The sequence below is a fragment of the Rhinolophus hipposideros genome (assembly GCF_964194185.1).
Source record: "Rhinolophus hipposideros genome assembly, chromosome: 10".
Classification (NCBI taxonomy): Eukaryota; Metazoa; Chordata; class Mammalia; order Chiroptera; family Rhinolophidae; genus Rhinolophus; species Rhinolophus hipposideros.
In genome coordinates, this window is record NC_138056.1 from 43,403,873 (window position 1) to 43,419,149 (window position 15,277).

Genomic DNA, 15,277 nt, shown 5'->3' on the forward strand with positions numbered 1-15,277 from the left:
AGTCTGACTACCCTGAGACCTCCATGTTGTGAGAAGTGCTAACTAACCACGTGGAGAGACCATGTGGAGAAAGATGTCCAACCAGTCTCCAGCTGCTCTAGTCATGCCAGTGGAGAAGCCAGGAAGTGAGCAAAAAGTCCTTCATGGATACCCGGTCCAATCAGGCATTCAGAGGATACCAGACTCAGCTGCCATCTGATAGGAACCATGAGACTCCAAGACACAGCAATCACCCAATCCCAGCCAACCCATATCATCATGAGAGATAATAACTTTCTATTTAAACCACTAGGCTTTGTAGTGCTGTTATGCAGCAATAGATAACTGGAACACCCACCATCATAGCACAGGATGGCCATGAAGATAGCAAGACATTTTCCATACATATCTTCTGTCATTCTCTTTGGCTTAAGTATGACTTTCTTTTCTTCATAGGAAATGCATTCTACTGATGGCCATGAGGACTAAATCATCCCATTTAGAGTCATGATGTTGGAGCATTTTGAAAACATCCATATGGTAGAAACCACTACTTCCCCCTCCTCCCCTATTCGTCCTCGGGTCACGCACCAGTGTATTTCCAGGACATCACATTGCCTGCTAAAGATCCCCAGTTCACTGGCTGGGAAGATGCTTTTGCAGCAACACACATTCAAGGCAGATCTCCATGAAGACAAATGCAGCAAGAGGAAGGGGCTGAGAATCAGGGTTAGGTGGGGGACACTGGATTGGGGGAGTCAGCTTTCCCCAAGGCCTCTTCATAAGATCTAACCAGGGTGTTTCCCGTTCCACTGCCATTTCCATTTTTTTTCCCCCAAGGTACTTTAATTTCCTTCTGTATCTGGAAAAAGACGTTGGAGTATACCTTTCCCACCAAGTTCAATGAGACAAGGTTGGAAGTTTTCAAAAGGAACATTTACTAGGAAACTAAAGGGAAACCAAACAGAATGCAAGAGAACAGAGACAGAGTTGCAGATGGGCTCAGGAAGTACAAATTTATAACCGGCCTCTGGCCACAGCTGGGCTGGCTTGGCAAAACTTTCCAGACACAAAGCCACCTTCCTGCCATGTGGGCAGGCCTCTCTGTCTGCTGGTCCCTGTAAAGCCACCTTCTTTGTCATACCAACAAATCAGTAGCACACTCATTAGTGCCCCAGAGCTGCTAGCTCTCTGGGCAGGAAGATCTTCAGGATCTCCTACCAAGGCTCCCAGTGCCAAGGACATATCAAAGTTTATTGGCATGTATGCCTGATATCTATTGGGGCCAGTCTGGTTCCTCTGGAACCATTCTTCTGGGCTCATCTGCCTGGCTCTTGAGATAATATTTCTGCTGACTATCCTGCTGGCAGTAGTCTTTCATGCTTTGGTCCTAAACACTGGTATGGTGGAGGATGTCTGAATGGGAGGCATAGGCAATGAGGAAGCTTGGGTAAAGAAAGTTGTATACTTCTCATGTCATCAAACCTAGGCAGAATCTTGGGTCCCTTTTGGATCCTGGAGATTGAAAGCCAGTCAGAGATGGAAATGGATTAGGCAGGCTGGAGAACACATGAAGGTGGAGTATAGTAACACTGCCTCACACAACCAGTGGCCTCCACCCTTTTTCGATTTGACACAGGGTAGTTTCTTATACAAGCAGCTGTCACAACAAGAACTTTCTGAAGACATGCAATGGTCTGGCTGCCACCCAGTCAATCCCACATTGAAATGTTAATTGAAATGAAGATAATGAGCTTCCCAGGAAGGTAAACGACAGTCCAACTCTGGATTTTGCTGCAAAGGGATTGTATGAAAAGGGAAATGCTACCTTGGAGAAGGGATGTAAATGTGTGGATGGCGTACCTTGCATCCATCACAGGAGGCAGAGGACCACCACGTAACAAACCCCTCCCAGGGTATGCTGAGGACTTTGGTTTCATTTATGTGGAGGCAGAAGCAATGAGGATGAGAAACACAGCTGGCAGTAGGTTGGCTGATATGGTCACAAAGGAAGATAAATAATGAATGAGATACCTGGGGAGAGCCCTTGACCTTCACTCTTGTAGGTATTTCCATTCCCCAAGTGCTATGAAAGTGATACATGTGTTTGGAAGTGAAAAGGAAACCGTCTATGGCTACCCAAGGCTATGCCTCTGGGCTGTTGCATATGGAAATACCTCAGAAGGCACTCAGGCCAAGAAGGTCCAAAAGTCGCTCTTTCAGTCAGGGGACAGCTGTGTCATCTCCCCATGAACTCACACAACGGTACATCTATTTCTGAGGCTGCTCCCTCAATGGACAAATGTGCCTGGGGAAGGGTATTCCAGAATGCTTATGCCATTGAGATGTATGCCTCTCTAAGAGGGATGACATTTGACTTTCATTTTAACGCCAAAACCAGTTGAAAGGAAGTGGCTGCTGGCTATCTAGAAAACAGTGTAGGGGCTTCTGACTCCTCAGAATCTGCATTTAGCAGAAGAGAGAGCCGTGCTCAACTGGTACTCGCTGCCATGTGCATGGGAGGGGGCAGTGAATTTGCTGTGAACTAGCCCTCCTTGCACTAGATTTCTCACCAGGGGAACAGCTTGCTTATCCTGTTACTCTCCTGGGGCTATTCCTTGCAAAGCTGCAGCACTTCTTGGGTGAAATTATTTTCTGGAGAGTTATTAGCTCAAAGGTAGTCCAGTATGAATTAGATCTGCTGCCTATTTAGCACCTGGATATATTTTAAAATATTCTGTCCTTCCAGGGCATTCAAAGCAAATAACCTCATGTCAGCATGACGTTGCCAGGGCCGGTGCTGTGCCCCCATCACCCAGGGCCTTACGTTCATCACCAAGGGTCCTGGTACTCTAGGTACTCTCGCTGCATCACTTGCTTTCTTCCAGAGTCCGAACTTGCTTCTTCACCCTGAGAGACATGCTTCCCTACAGCACACCACCTTAGGCCACCTGAAGACATCTGGACGTTTCATGTTCCCCAAACCCAGTCTGGAAAGAGGGCCAGTTATTGCTGTGGTTACAGCTGTGTATTTGGTCACTGGAGTTGTCTGAGTGTTGTTGGAGAGGAAAGGTTACTTAAGATCTTTGAAGAACGGTGGTCCTACAGTATCCTTGGCAAAGCCGTCCTCTTACCCACAGTCATCGTTTCTGTAGGAAGAAGAAACAAAAAGAACATTTTGGTTTTCATCCATATATTTTTTAATGTGTATCAAACAAGTGCTAGGCACCATGATGGATGCTGGGGATACAGTTCCATGAGTAAGACATAGCCCTGCTTTCAAGGGGCTCACAGAGGAAGAATTACAACGCGAGAAGCTGAATAACAGGTGACATTAAAATGCATAGGAGCAAAGAGGAGGGAGAAACAAACTGCAAGGGGACTGAGGAGGTCTACAGAGAGGATTTGAAAAATTAAGTGTTTTTAAACACTTTTTAAAAAAATTTAAGTATAGTTGGTATGCATTCTTTCCTGTGTACAATATAGTGATTCAACATTTATATACCTTATAATGTGATCACCACACTAATTCTAGTAATGAAAACTTATCACAATATTATTGACCATATTCCCCTTCACTTCCGTCACTTATCCTCCCATCTCCCTCCCCTCCAATGACTATCACTTTGATCTCTGTTTCAATGAGTCTGTTTGTTTTGCAGGGAAATGCAAATCAAAACCACCTGAGATATACCACCTCACACCAGTCAGAATAGCTATTAACAAAAACGTCAACAAATAAGGTTGGCTAGGATATGGAGAAAAGGGAACCCTTGTGTACTTTGGTAGGACTGAAAATTGGTGCAGTCACTATGGAAAACAGTATGGAGATTCTTCAAAAAACTGAAAACAGATCTATCATATGACCCAGCAGTTTCACTTCTGGGTATTTATTCTAAAAAAACAAAAACACTAATTCAAAACGATATATGCACCCCTATGTTCTTGTAGCATTATTTACAATAGCCAAGCTATGGAAGCAACCTAGGTGTCTTATCAATAGATGAATGAATAAAGAAGATGTAATACATACACACACACACACACACACACACACACACACACACACACACACACAATGGTATATTACTCAGCAATAAAATGAGTAAAATCTTGCGTTAGCGATACCATGGATGGACATAGAAGGTATTATGCTAAGTGAAATAAGTCAGACAGAGAAAGACAAACACTGTATGGCTTCATTTATACGTGGAATCTAAAAACAAACAAACAAACAAAAACCCCTGAAACAAATGAACTAATACAATGAAAGCTAAGTCTTGAGGCTGAAGGGGAGTCCACTAGGCGAGAAGGATGAAAAGCCATTTCGGGCAGAGGCAAGAGTCTTTGCAAAGGTACAAAGACAGGAAAGGGCATATGTTTGGCCCATTGGAAGTATTGTCATAATTTGGTGTGAGGAGTAGAGCAGTAGGAATAAGGCTGGGAGGAGAGAGGGGGATCTGCCTGAGAGCTGTACCATCCATTCCCTGTTTCCAATCTGTGAAGAACAGACTCTTTCAAAGGAGCCCCAGACTTGGAGTAGCAGGATGTTTAGTGTTTCACACTCAGCCCAGCATTCAACTTAAACTCAGGGTATCTTCCAGTAGAGATTACGGGTATAAATGTTGCAGCCACAGAGAGAAAAAAAAACGGAGTCACTTCCATGGACATAGCATAACAAAAAATATACATTTAAACTGTGGGAGAGCTGCAAACATTCTCAAACTGGAATATATGAACTGCATTTCAAAGACCAAATGTCCATGTTTGAGGCTACTAGAGAAAGTAATACAAGCCAGAGCATACACTGTAAAGGGAAAGCCATGTCTGACTGTGACCCTTGGCTTTGAAGAGCGTGTCTGGGTGTGGGCATACCCCATACCCCTGGGAAAGGGTTGCTCCTTTCTGAGTCTAGGAGGAAAATGTGAATGGATATTTGCCTTATATTGTGATTAAAATACAACTTTCCCAGACCAATTGACACTCTGGGAAAGTTGTATTTTACTTCCCAACCTCACACCTGCATCAGGCCCTGCTTCCCAGAGCCCCTTCTCTCAGCTGTGAGCCCCATACCTGCAGGCCCAGCTGGCCAGACCCTGAGTTCTTTCTTATCGGGGAAGGCAAACTGTCAACAGGCTCAGTTGCAGCAATGAATATGGTCTGGAATTAGCTGTGCTGTTATTTACAACTAGGCCACGTGCCACATCCATTCAGCTTTTGAGTACCAATTGTGTGCCAGGCATTAGCATGTGAACTTTTCAAATCCTTAAAATAATCCTATGAGGTTCCTTACTAGAGGATATAGAGATGTAGAGAGATTGATTTGCCCAAAGGCACACTGTTACTAAGTGTCAGAGTTTTTCCAAACTACAGAAAAATATTTAGGGATTCGAACCTAAGACTTCTAATTTCAAAGTCTAAGCTTTAACAATTACATGATTCCTAAACTAACTCTGTAAGTCCAGTCTATACATCTGAGCTTCTGCTTTGGTTTTTAGGCACTCTAAATCTAGCCAGATGAGGTAACTTTAAGAAACTATAGTCCAATTTAGTAGTATGTAGCAGGTACCATATCCCACTTATGGGTTCCTACCTTCTTATTCCATTTCTCTGGATTCCCCTGGCTAGTGACCTGCATGTGTAGCGCATTTGCCCCCTCAGTTCTATGCACAACGTACTATTCTCTGTTTGGACCTCAGTGACACCTCTCCATGTGAGCCGTCCCTTCAGACTACTTTGGGCGGAGCTCTCCCAAGTGCTCAGCCTTAGGGAGCACTTCCGTATCTGGTGGGTTATGGCCTCGTGTGAGGACCACTTACAGGGTTGGGCTATGACCTCAACCGGTCTTTCACCTGTCCCCATACCCAGGAAAACTACTAGCAGAGGCCATGCCACCAATGGCCAAATCACAGCACAGCTCCAATCTGACTTCCAGTGCTGGGGTTTGCTCACTTGGTGATTTTCTTTGCGCACAGTTAGCTGGAATAAAGCTCAGCCACAGGGAATACTGTGGAGTAGACTACTGGTCTCTCCCTTCTCCAGGTGAGTAAGTTTTCTGGGCCCTGATACTGTCTCGTCCCAGAATCCTTTGTTTTCATACTCTGGATGGTGCCAGTAAGGCCACAGAATACTTGTGGTCTGCCATCCACAAGATGATAGAATAAAGGAGTTTCAACATGTCTGGTGGAATGGTGGGGTCCTCTTTACCAGGGGTCTTGAAAGAGAAGCTTCTTGAAAACAAAATTCTCCTAGGGAAAATCAGACATATAAATCAAGTGTGAGAAAATCAGTTGTTCCAGGAGAAGGGCAATTTTGAGTATGGCGTGGGTGGATTGTGCTATGGCTCAACCCTTTTTGTCTATCTCGTGAGAAGAGGACTGGAAAAAGTCAACCAACCTAACAAAACAAAATAAGCAAATCATGACATCTTTCCAAACTCTTATAACCTAAAAAGCTGTTTCTCAGCCAAGCTTTCTGTTAAATGAGGTATAAGAAAATATTTTTCTGTGGTTTGGAAAAGCACTGATGCCATAGGAATATGGTGGGGGACTGTGGCATCAAGACCAAAGATAGCAATGGTGGCTCAAGCACTGGTGGCCGTAAGGCTGGCCTAGCTGGCTCCGGTGCTAGTACGAGGCCCATTTCTGTGGGCAGAAGCAGCAGTGACCTTGTAATCAGATCCAGTCGCCTCCTAGGCAGCACCAGGGGTTTAGAATGTACTAGGAAGATCAGTGGCATCAGCAGGAGTAGTGGTTATAATCTTATGTGAACAGAGGGGATTTTAAGCGAATTCAATTGTCCTGAGACATATGAATTTGATTTGAATAAAACTGAATTGAAACCAAAGATGAGAACTGTCCTAATGAAAACTGTAATGTGAAATGACATTTTGATCACAAAAATGACAACTGATATGAGACAGACCATTGAAACTGACCCCAAATTAAGAACATGAAAAGATTGAGTGGATCATTAAACAATATCTTCCTGTGAATTTGAAAATAGGTTTTGATTACAGGAAGTATCTAAGGGTTTTGAACTAAGGAGCTTGTCAAAAATTGAAGTGACTCATTACATGATTCAATCTTATATGTACTTAATATTATTAAACTTGAATTTTAAAATTTTATTTAAAAAAAGCATAAAAATCTTGGGACTTTATGGACTATTACTCACCACAGCTTTGCAAATATATGAAGAAACATCATGCCATGCCCCACTTAGAATATGATTCTTCCTTTCTCCCTTTCTCCAAAGAAGGCATTCTTTATTCTTCTCTTAGCCTCACCCATTAAAGAATTAGTATGCTAAAGAAATAAAGCAGTGTGAATGTAACTACACTGCCAGTCAGGAGAATGGGGCAATAGCCAGGAAAATTAAAGAGTCTATCTGGGTAAAAACTACTATTTATTGAGTACTCACTCATCCTACTCTATCCTAAGAGCTTGGCTTACCTTATCTCATTCAATACTCCCCTTGACCCTCTGTGATAGATATTACAATTACATTTTTACAGAGGTAACTGAGTCTGAGAAAGACAAATAACAAAGGCAGTAAATGGCAGAGCCAGGACCTGCCATCATGTGTTTATGGATTCAAATGTATGCTCCTTAAGTACCATGCCCAGGAAGGCAAATTACTGTATGCCAACTCCATTGCGACACTTTTCTAAAAAGGATTCTCAGTTCAGAAAAGAATTCTGAACAGTCCAGACTTCTAGGAACATGTATTGAGATCCACTGTCGAGTCAGCCTTGAGAGGAAGGGTGGTGGACAGTGGCATGTATAACATGCAGACTGTTACTGAGAGGGATTCATAGGAAACAAGCAAGAAGCAAGTGCTATAAAGTGAGCCATTAAAAAGGTAAGAAGAGTACTGCCATAGTTTTTCAGATGAAGGGGCAAGTTAGGGAATTACTGCAAGGAATAACTTACTCTACCCAGTGAAGTTAAGGAGAGAATATTTGCAGTTGGTTACTCCGTTTACATTAATTATATTTATTCATTAATTCATTCAACAAGCATTGATTGAGCACGAGGCAAATGTGTTGACCACTAGAAACACAAAGATGACTAACGCACACCCTACTCTTGAAGAGCTCACAGCTGTCAGTAAAGGACTATAGAATCAAGAACAATGAGAAAGACGAGTGAGTGGAGAAAGTCTCATCAGAAAGCTGGACTGTAACTGCTGTGTCTATGTGTGCGTGTGCACGCGCACTGAATTCCCTCTACTCAGGTCAGGGAAGGGTAAGGGAAAAAATTATGATTTAAAAATTGGAATTTCATTTGCTAGATTTGTAAGTTTTTTTTATTTAATTTGCAATGTTTAAGAGAGTTTGATTAAGTGTGAAATTGGTGTTTAGAAGTTTAAGAAAATTTAATGTGTCAAATGAATGAGCTAAGTGAGAATTACCCAAAGAACAAGTGAAAATTAGTGTTTTAATTTCAAAACAAAATGATTAGATTTATAATCATAATAGTTAATGTTATATAGCATTTACTATGTACTGTTCTAAGAATATTACATATATTGATTCATTTACTCCTCACCACAATTCTCTGAGATGGGTACTATTATTATCCACATGTTACAGATGAGAAAATTGAGGTACAGAGATGTTAAATGACTGCTTTACCAAGTGCTATGGACTTAATTGTATACCCCAAAATCTATATATTGAAGTCTTAACCCCTAATGTGATAGTGTTTGCAGATAGAACCTTTTGGGGGGGGGTAATTGCATTAGATGAGGTTATGAGGGTAGGGCCCTCATGAGGAGATTTAGTGCCCTTATGAGAAACACCAGAGACCCAGTGGACTCACTCGTCCTCTCCCTCTCCTTCCCCCTCCCCCACCCCTTCCCTTTCCCCCTCTCTCTCCACCAGCCATGTGAGGACACAGTGAACAGTCAGCCATCTGCAAGCCAGGAAGAATGCTTACCAGAACCCAGCCATGCCAGTGCCCTGATCTATGACTTCCAGCCTCCAGAACTAAGAGAAGATAACGTTCTGTTGTTTAAGCTACCCAGTCTATGATATTTTGTTATAGTAGCCCAAGTTGACTAAGATACCAAGTGTATTAGTTTCCTAGGACTGCCATAACAAAACATCACAAACTGGGTGGCTTAGAACAACAGAAATTTATTCTCTCACATTTCTGGAGGCCAGAAGTCTGAAATGAAGGTGTCAGTGGGGCCATGCTCCGTCTCAAGGCTCTAGGTAAGGATCCCTCCTTGCCTCTCCCTAGCTTTTGGTGGTTGCTGGCAATCCTTAGCTTTCCTTGGCTTGTATTTATATCACTCCAATTCCTGTCCCCATTGTCACACTGCATTCTTCCTGTGTTTTCACAGTGTCTTCTCCTAGGTCTTCACTAGTCACTGGATTTAGGGCCTATCCTAATCCAGTATGAGCCGCATTCTAACTTAACTATCTGCAAAGACTCTATTTCCAAATAAGGTTATATTTTCAGGTTCTGGGTACAATAGAAATGGGGGGGGGCACTATTTAACCTATTTAATCCCACATCACCAATATTCAGCACGTTGATAAACTCAATGTCAGTTCTCAGTCCTCATCTCATTTGACCTATTGCTCAGCTTCCGACAGCAATCATTGTCTTCTCCCGAAAACCATTTCTTCTCTCTTGTCTTTGGATACTCTCTTGGTTTTCTTACTACTTCAGTGACTTTTTCCTTTTCATTCTCTGCTGTTCTTCTTTTCCCTACCTTTAAGTGTTGGGACATCCCAGTTTTTAGTCCTTCAACCTCTTCTCTTCTCTATTTACATCTCAACCATCTTTACAATTATAGCTTGACTTTTCTCTGGAACTCTAGATTTCTGCATCTAACGGCCATTTCATGTATCCTTGTAGATATTCAATAAATGCTTCAAACTTAGTAGGTCCAACTCCTGATTGCCCTGCATAGGTGCTCCAGCCTTCCTCAGCTCACTTCATGGAAACTCCATCATTCCAGCTGCTCAGGCACAAAACGTTGGGTTCATCCTTCACTTCTCCCTGTCATGTCCTACATCATGAAATCTTATTAGGTTTCCTTCCAAAATATATCCAGTAAGATCTTTCATTATTACTTCTCACCACTACCCCTGTGTCTACACTGGTCCAAGCCTCTATTGTTTCCATTTGGATAACAATGGTAGACTCCTAATGGATCTCCCCACTTTCATCCTTGCTCCTAAACTGTCTATTCTCAACACAGAACCAGAGGGATCAGTAATAACCCCAGGTGATATCATGTGTGTCTCTCCAAAATCTTGCAATGGTTTCCGGTTCATCTCATAGTATGAACTGAAATCCTTACGAAGTTCTATTAGGTTCTATGTAACCTAAGCCCTGCCCACCCTCTTAGCTTCCTGATCTCATTGCCTATTACTCTCCCTCTTGCTCACTCTTCACCCACACTGCTCTCCTCACTGTTCCTTGTACAAGTTCCTTAAGGTCTTTATAATGACTGTTCCTTCATCCTGCATATCCACATGGCTTATTCCCTCACCCCCTTAAGTGTTTACTCAATTGTTCAAATTTTCCATGTGGCCTACAGTACCTCTATTAAAATCACACCTCACCCCTTAAAAAAACCAACCAACCAACCAACCAACCAACCATCTATCCAACAAACTAACCAACCAAAAAACCACTACCACACTTCTGAGCCCCCTTATCTGCTTTACTGTATTTTTCATAGTGCTTATTACTTTCAATATTATATAATATGCTCATTTGTAATGTTTATTTTCGGTTTTTCCCACTAGCATATAAGCTCCACTAGGGCAAGAATTTTTGTCTATTTTAGGTATTCAGCCAATATTTGTTGATGAATAAATAACTGACTGACTCTCCCATTTCTCTACGCAGAGTGTTTATTTTAAAGGAAGATTGATTGATCATTACTTGAACAGAATGCCACAATGTAATCAATGATACAGGTACAGCAAAGAGGCATCTTGAAAGACTGCTGAGATACACAGCCAGTATGGTGATTCCAAGCATGAAAGAATTGTGAGCTTTCTGGAGGAAATGGTTGTGCGTTTCCCAACCTGTTTTTAAACTAAGATGTTTTTCTTGCAGAGAGCTTTATGAGAACTGTCTGGGCTTTTGTGTTGCCACAATTCTCACCTGAGACAATGACTGGGAACTTGATTGCATTGTCTTAAGTTTCATGGGTGTCACCTTGCACTTGGAGAACTGGGTGTTGGACGGGCTCATTTAGTCCTCAAGAAAAATGAAGCTTCTTTGGCTTTCAGAGAAGCACGGGGTCACTTTTATACATTAATAGAAATACTATGCCTGTAGACTTGAAAATAGAACATGCAGAGTTCATCTCACAAAATTGCAATCATTTTCCAAGTTGTAAGATAGAAAAAATTGGAATTCTATCCAACAAGAATTTATTCAGTGCTGACTTTGTGCCAGGCATTTTGCCAAGTACTGGTTATACAATGATGAATAACAGTCTCCAGCCTCATGGAGCAGTTGGATGTGCTGTGGATGACACGTACACAGATAATATCAAGTGGTACTACCGTATTTCCCCCAAAATAAGACCTAGCCGGACCATCAGCTCTAATGAGTCTTTTGGAGCAATAATTAATATAAGACCCAGTCTTATATAAGACCGGGTATTATGTTATATTTATTATATTATACCCGGTCTTGTGTTAATTTTTGCTCCAAAAGACGCATCAGAGCTGATGGTCCGGCTAGGTCTTATTTTTGGGGAAACACGGTAAATGTTATTTTAGGGGTAGGTGCAGGATTCTAGGGGAAGAAAACAGACAAGAAACATTTTACTCATAGGAGGGTCTTCAGAATGCTTCCTGAAGATGATAGTTGAGCAGATGCTTAAAAGATGACCTACATCTAGGCACGCAAAGAGGGTTAGAAAAGACAGCACAAGAAGTGAAAGCAGGAGCAAGAGCATGGGGGTAAATAGAAAGCACAGTGTGGACCACCAGTAATTGGGCATGGCCTCAACATAAAGTTCAAGGAGGCAGGGTCACAGAGGACCTTGCATGCCAAGATAGGGAAACTGATCTTATTCTGGACAAAGGGCAGTTATTGAAGGATTTTAAGTAGGGAACAGGTATGATCAGATTTTTGTGTTAGGACTTGGACCCTGGAAGCAGTCTAGAGATTGGACTGGAGATCACACAGGAGAACAGGGAAACCAGAGTTGAGCGACCACATGGGAAGAGCTCAAGCATCTGTCTTGCCTTGATAATCCTGATCACCCTGGCCCTGTGGAAGTGTTGGTCAGTGAAGATGGGGGGAGGTAGTTGGCTTCGGCTCCTGAGAACTTTAATTCGCTGGTCCCCAAACAGGACCAGAGTATTTAAATTCAGTGTTTCCTGAAATGTAACAAATGGAGCTCTGATAAATAACAAAGAGCTACAAATATAAATACCAAAAAGATGATAAATAAAGAGTTGTATATCTACCTCCTACTCACTCCCCAGCTGAGCCTATACATTAGTGCACAATAAAATGGATATTAGATTTGTTTACCTGTGAACTGACTTCAGGATATTACCATTACCACTTATGAATGGTGGGCATTTTCTGGCTAAGAAGCAAGACCCCAATGTCCTCTAGTTGTCATTTGCCTGACATGAAGGTGACATTAGAGGGAGGTACATCCAGCCTGCTGTATGTACAGGTACCTGTGTCTCTCCTCTGGGTGCTTCTACCCACTGTGGGGAGCTGTGTGCAGACTACAGCTATCTTAATCTAATCCACCCTTGGGCATGCGCACACTGGTCCGTCCCTGCCTGCCTGGGACTATTACATCCTGGAAACTTCTCTATAGACCACAGAGGAAAGGCTCAATCACCATCTGCAGCAACGGTGAGCTATGAGCCCAAATCAGCTAGATACAACAATACAGTGAATAATGAAAGATCTTACTTTTCACCATGGTGAGAAAACACAATCTCACACCTCAAGGGGTTCGCAGTCAAGAGAATACAGATGAATTAACTAACTATAAAGCCAAAGCTAGAGGCAGTAAGTGGTCAATGTGAATTACAATCGAAGTATCATGGGAGCACTTCATGTTAAGTGGCGTGTAGTCACTTGTGAATTCACAGAGGACATGGCACTTAAATTGAATGCTGAGGATTATGTAGGATTCGTATGGTGAGCATGGTGAGAGGAAAAGTATTCCAGGCTGAGGAAGCATCAGAAGAAAAGGGACAAAAAAGAGAATTAATTTAGAAAATATTAATAGGTATGGCCAGTCAGTGGAAGGATTTGAAGAAGGGAGAACTAGTAAAACCTGAGTTCTCCTTCCTAAGGAGAGTGGTTTAGAGTGAAATGGGAATGACTGAGGGGCTGCTGAAGTCACTTCTACAGTCCACCTGAGGGAGAGATGACAGGCACCGGGCCATGTCCTTCTTGGGCAACAGCTGGGACCAGCCTCACCTGACTGGGTCACTTCAGCAGATTGACCCCCGAGATGGTCATTCATTCCCAGAGTTTACACAGACCAAAGAGCACAGTTGTAGAATCTGTAGCCTATTGTGATACCCTGAGGGATAAAATACCAACTGCACGATGACCTCAAGCAGGGGTCTTCACTCCAAATCTCCTAGCCCTTCCTTCATGCTCCCCTTTCCTTCTCCAAGTGTGATATGGATGTGTTTTTTCTTGGGAAGAGCTGTCAGAATTAGCTTAAATATTGGGATGTAACTGTATGGAATAAAAACATCTAATAGATTGAATAGAACTTCACTGAAAAGTCAAATATGTGGTAATTTAAAAAATATAATTGTTAGTGTAGGCAGAAAGAACAAGATCATGGGGAGAGAGAGGGGAGGCAAAGAAGGAAGATGTGAGGGGAAACAAAACAGTGGAGATGAGATCATTCCTTAGAAAAGGTGCAGCTATAGATAACTGTAATGGATTATAACACTATTAGCATTGCCAGCTGGGAAAAATCTCCATCCTCTGTGTTGCTCTGACAGTCCCCATAAGGGAATCCTTCCTGATGGAAAGGAGTAGTCATCAACAGCAAGGACCTGCCCTGGGAACGCCTGCCACACCACCCCCTGAAGATTTTGTGCCCTCAAATATAATCTTAAATTTCTCTGTTCTTCAGTGCAGTTGCCCTTTTTCTCCTGGGCCTGCCCACTCTCACGCCATCTTGAGAGTATACTGGGCTATTTCCTTTCTTTAATAAATGTTTGGCTTGCCTGCCTTTGTTTGCATGTCTTAATATTTTGGTGTGTCCTGGAATTCCTTCCAGTGATGTTTACCAAGGACCCTTTCAATCTCCGGTAACGTAATGTCTTACAGCTTACTCTTCTCTGAGAGAGAAAGACAGAGATCCTTAAATGTATTTGCTGTTTGAACAGAAGATATGACATAAGAAACTTTCTTTTCTGCGAAGATTTAGAGGCTTATATTGGAATGTGATTAATAATATCAACATTTTTGGTATTATTCCTACATTAGCTTTTCATCTCAGAGATTCTCACAATGTCAAAAAAACAAACAAAAGAACTATCAGCACAATTAATTTTTTTCTTATCTGAGTATCTGCTCTCTTCTAAAAAATATGACTGATAGCAAGCCAGGAAATGTATCTTTCCACAATGCTATTAACTTTGGGCCTTTGTGTGAATTAGAAACAGGAACCCCTCCAGGCGTACAGACCACTTGGCCAGTGAGGAGAGCGCTGAATTCAGCTTCAGGCCTCTTCTCTGCCCTGGGTCCTGATGAACGAACCACTTGCAGGACCCTTTGCATGGCCTGGGGGAGGGGAGAAGCTCTTTGGAGGGCTATGGGGTGGGGGTGGGGGGGCTTAGATTATCAAAAGTAAAGACCAGATCCTGTCTTAGCCTGAAAGGCTGAGATCATGAGAGGCTGTGCTATTCCACACAATGATGTAAAGTGTGTTCTTTGCAGACAGTTTTCTACTGGCAGGGACACTTATGACATGAGGTAGATGTTTCTTTCCCTGGTTATAGGATTTATCAGTTTTACATTATCTATTTTGTGTTGTAATTACTCAAGTTATCCCCAACCCTTAGGAAAGTTTCATTACATGCTACAGCCTGGCATTAGCTGTGCTCTGGGGAATTGAGGAGGGGCTGTGTCCACACTTGGAGTAAGCAGTACAGAGAGAGATGGTGGCTGGGAGAAGCAGTCTGGAGACCTCTACAGATGATCAGCAAACTTGGAGCGCCGCTGGGGGCAGAAAGGGTAAGCGACAATTGGAACCTGTGAAAAATGCAACCATTCTTCAGGGAATCACTGAGCCACCTGGGGAGAGGAAATCA

The 15,277-nt window shown here is 42.5% G+C and overlaps 1 protein-coding gene across 2 annotated transcripts in view; it reads right to left on the reverse strand.

Moving 5' to 3' along the window:
- Positions 1-896: 896 nt before the first annotated feature.
- SYT9 (synaptotagmin 9) overlaps positions 897-15,277 on the reverse strand; it is a 161,815-nt gene continuing 147,434 nt past the window's right edge. The window contains exon 7 of one of the 2 annotated variants that reach the window (XM_081063428.1): positions 897-3,128. In XM_081063428.1, coding sequence (XP_080919554.1) covers positions 3,120-3,128 — 9 coding nt within the window. In that variant the 3' untranslated portion in view covers positions 897-3,119. The remainder of the gene's footprint in view (positions 3,129-15,277) is intronic. The other variant, XR_013994241.1, reaches the window with a different exon arrangement.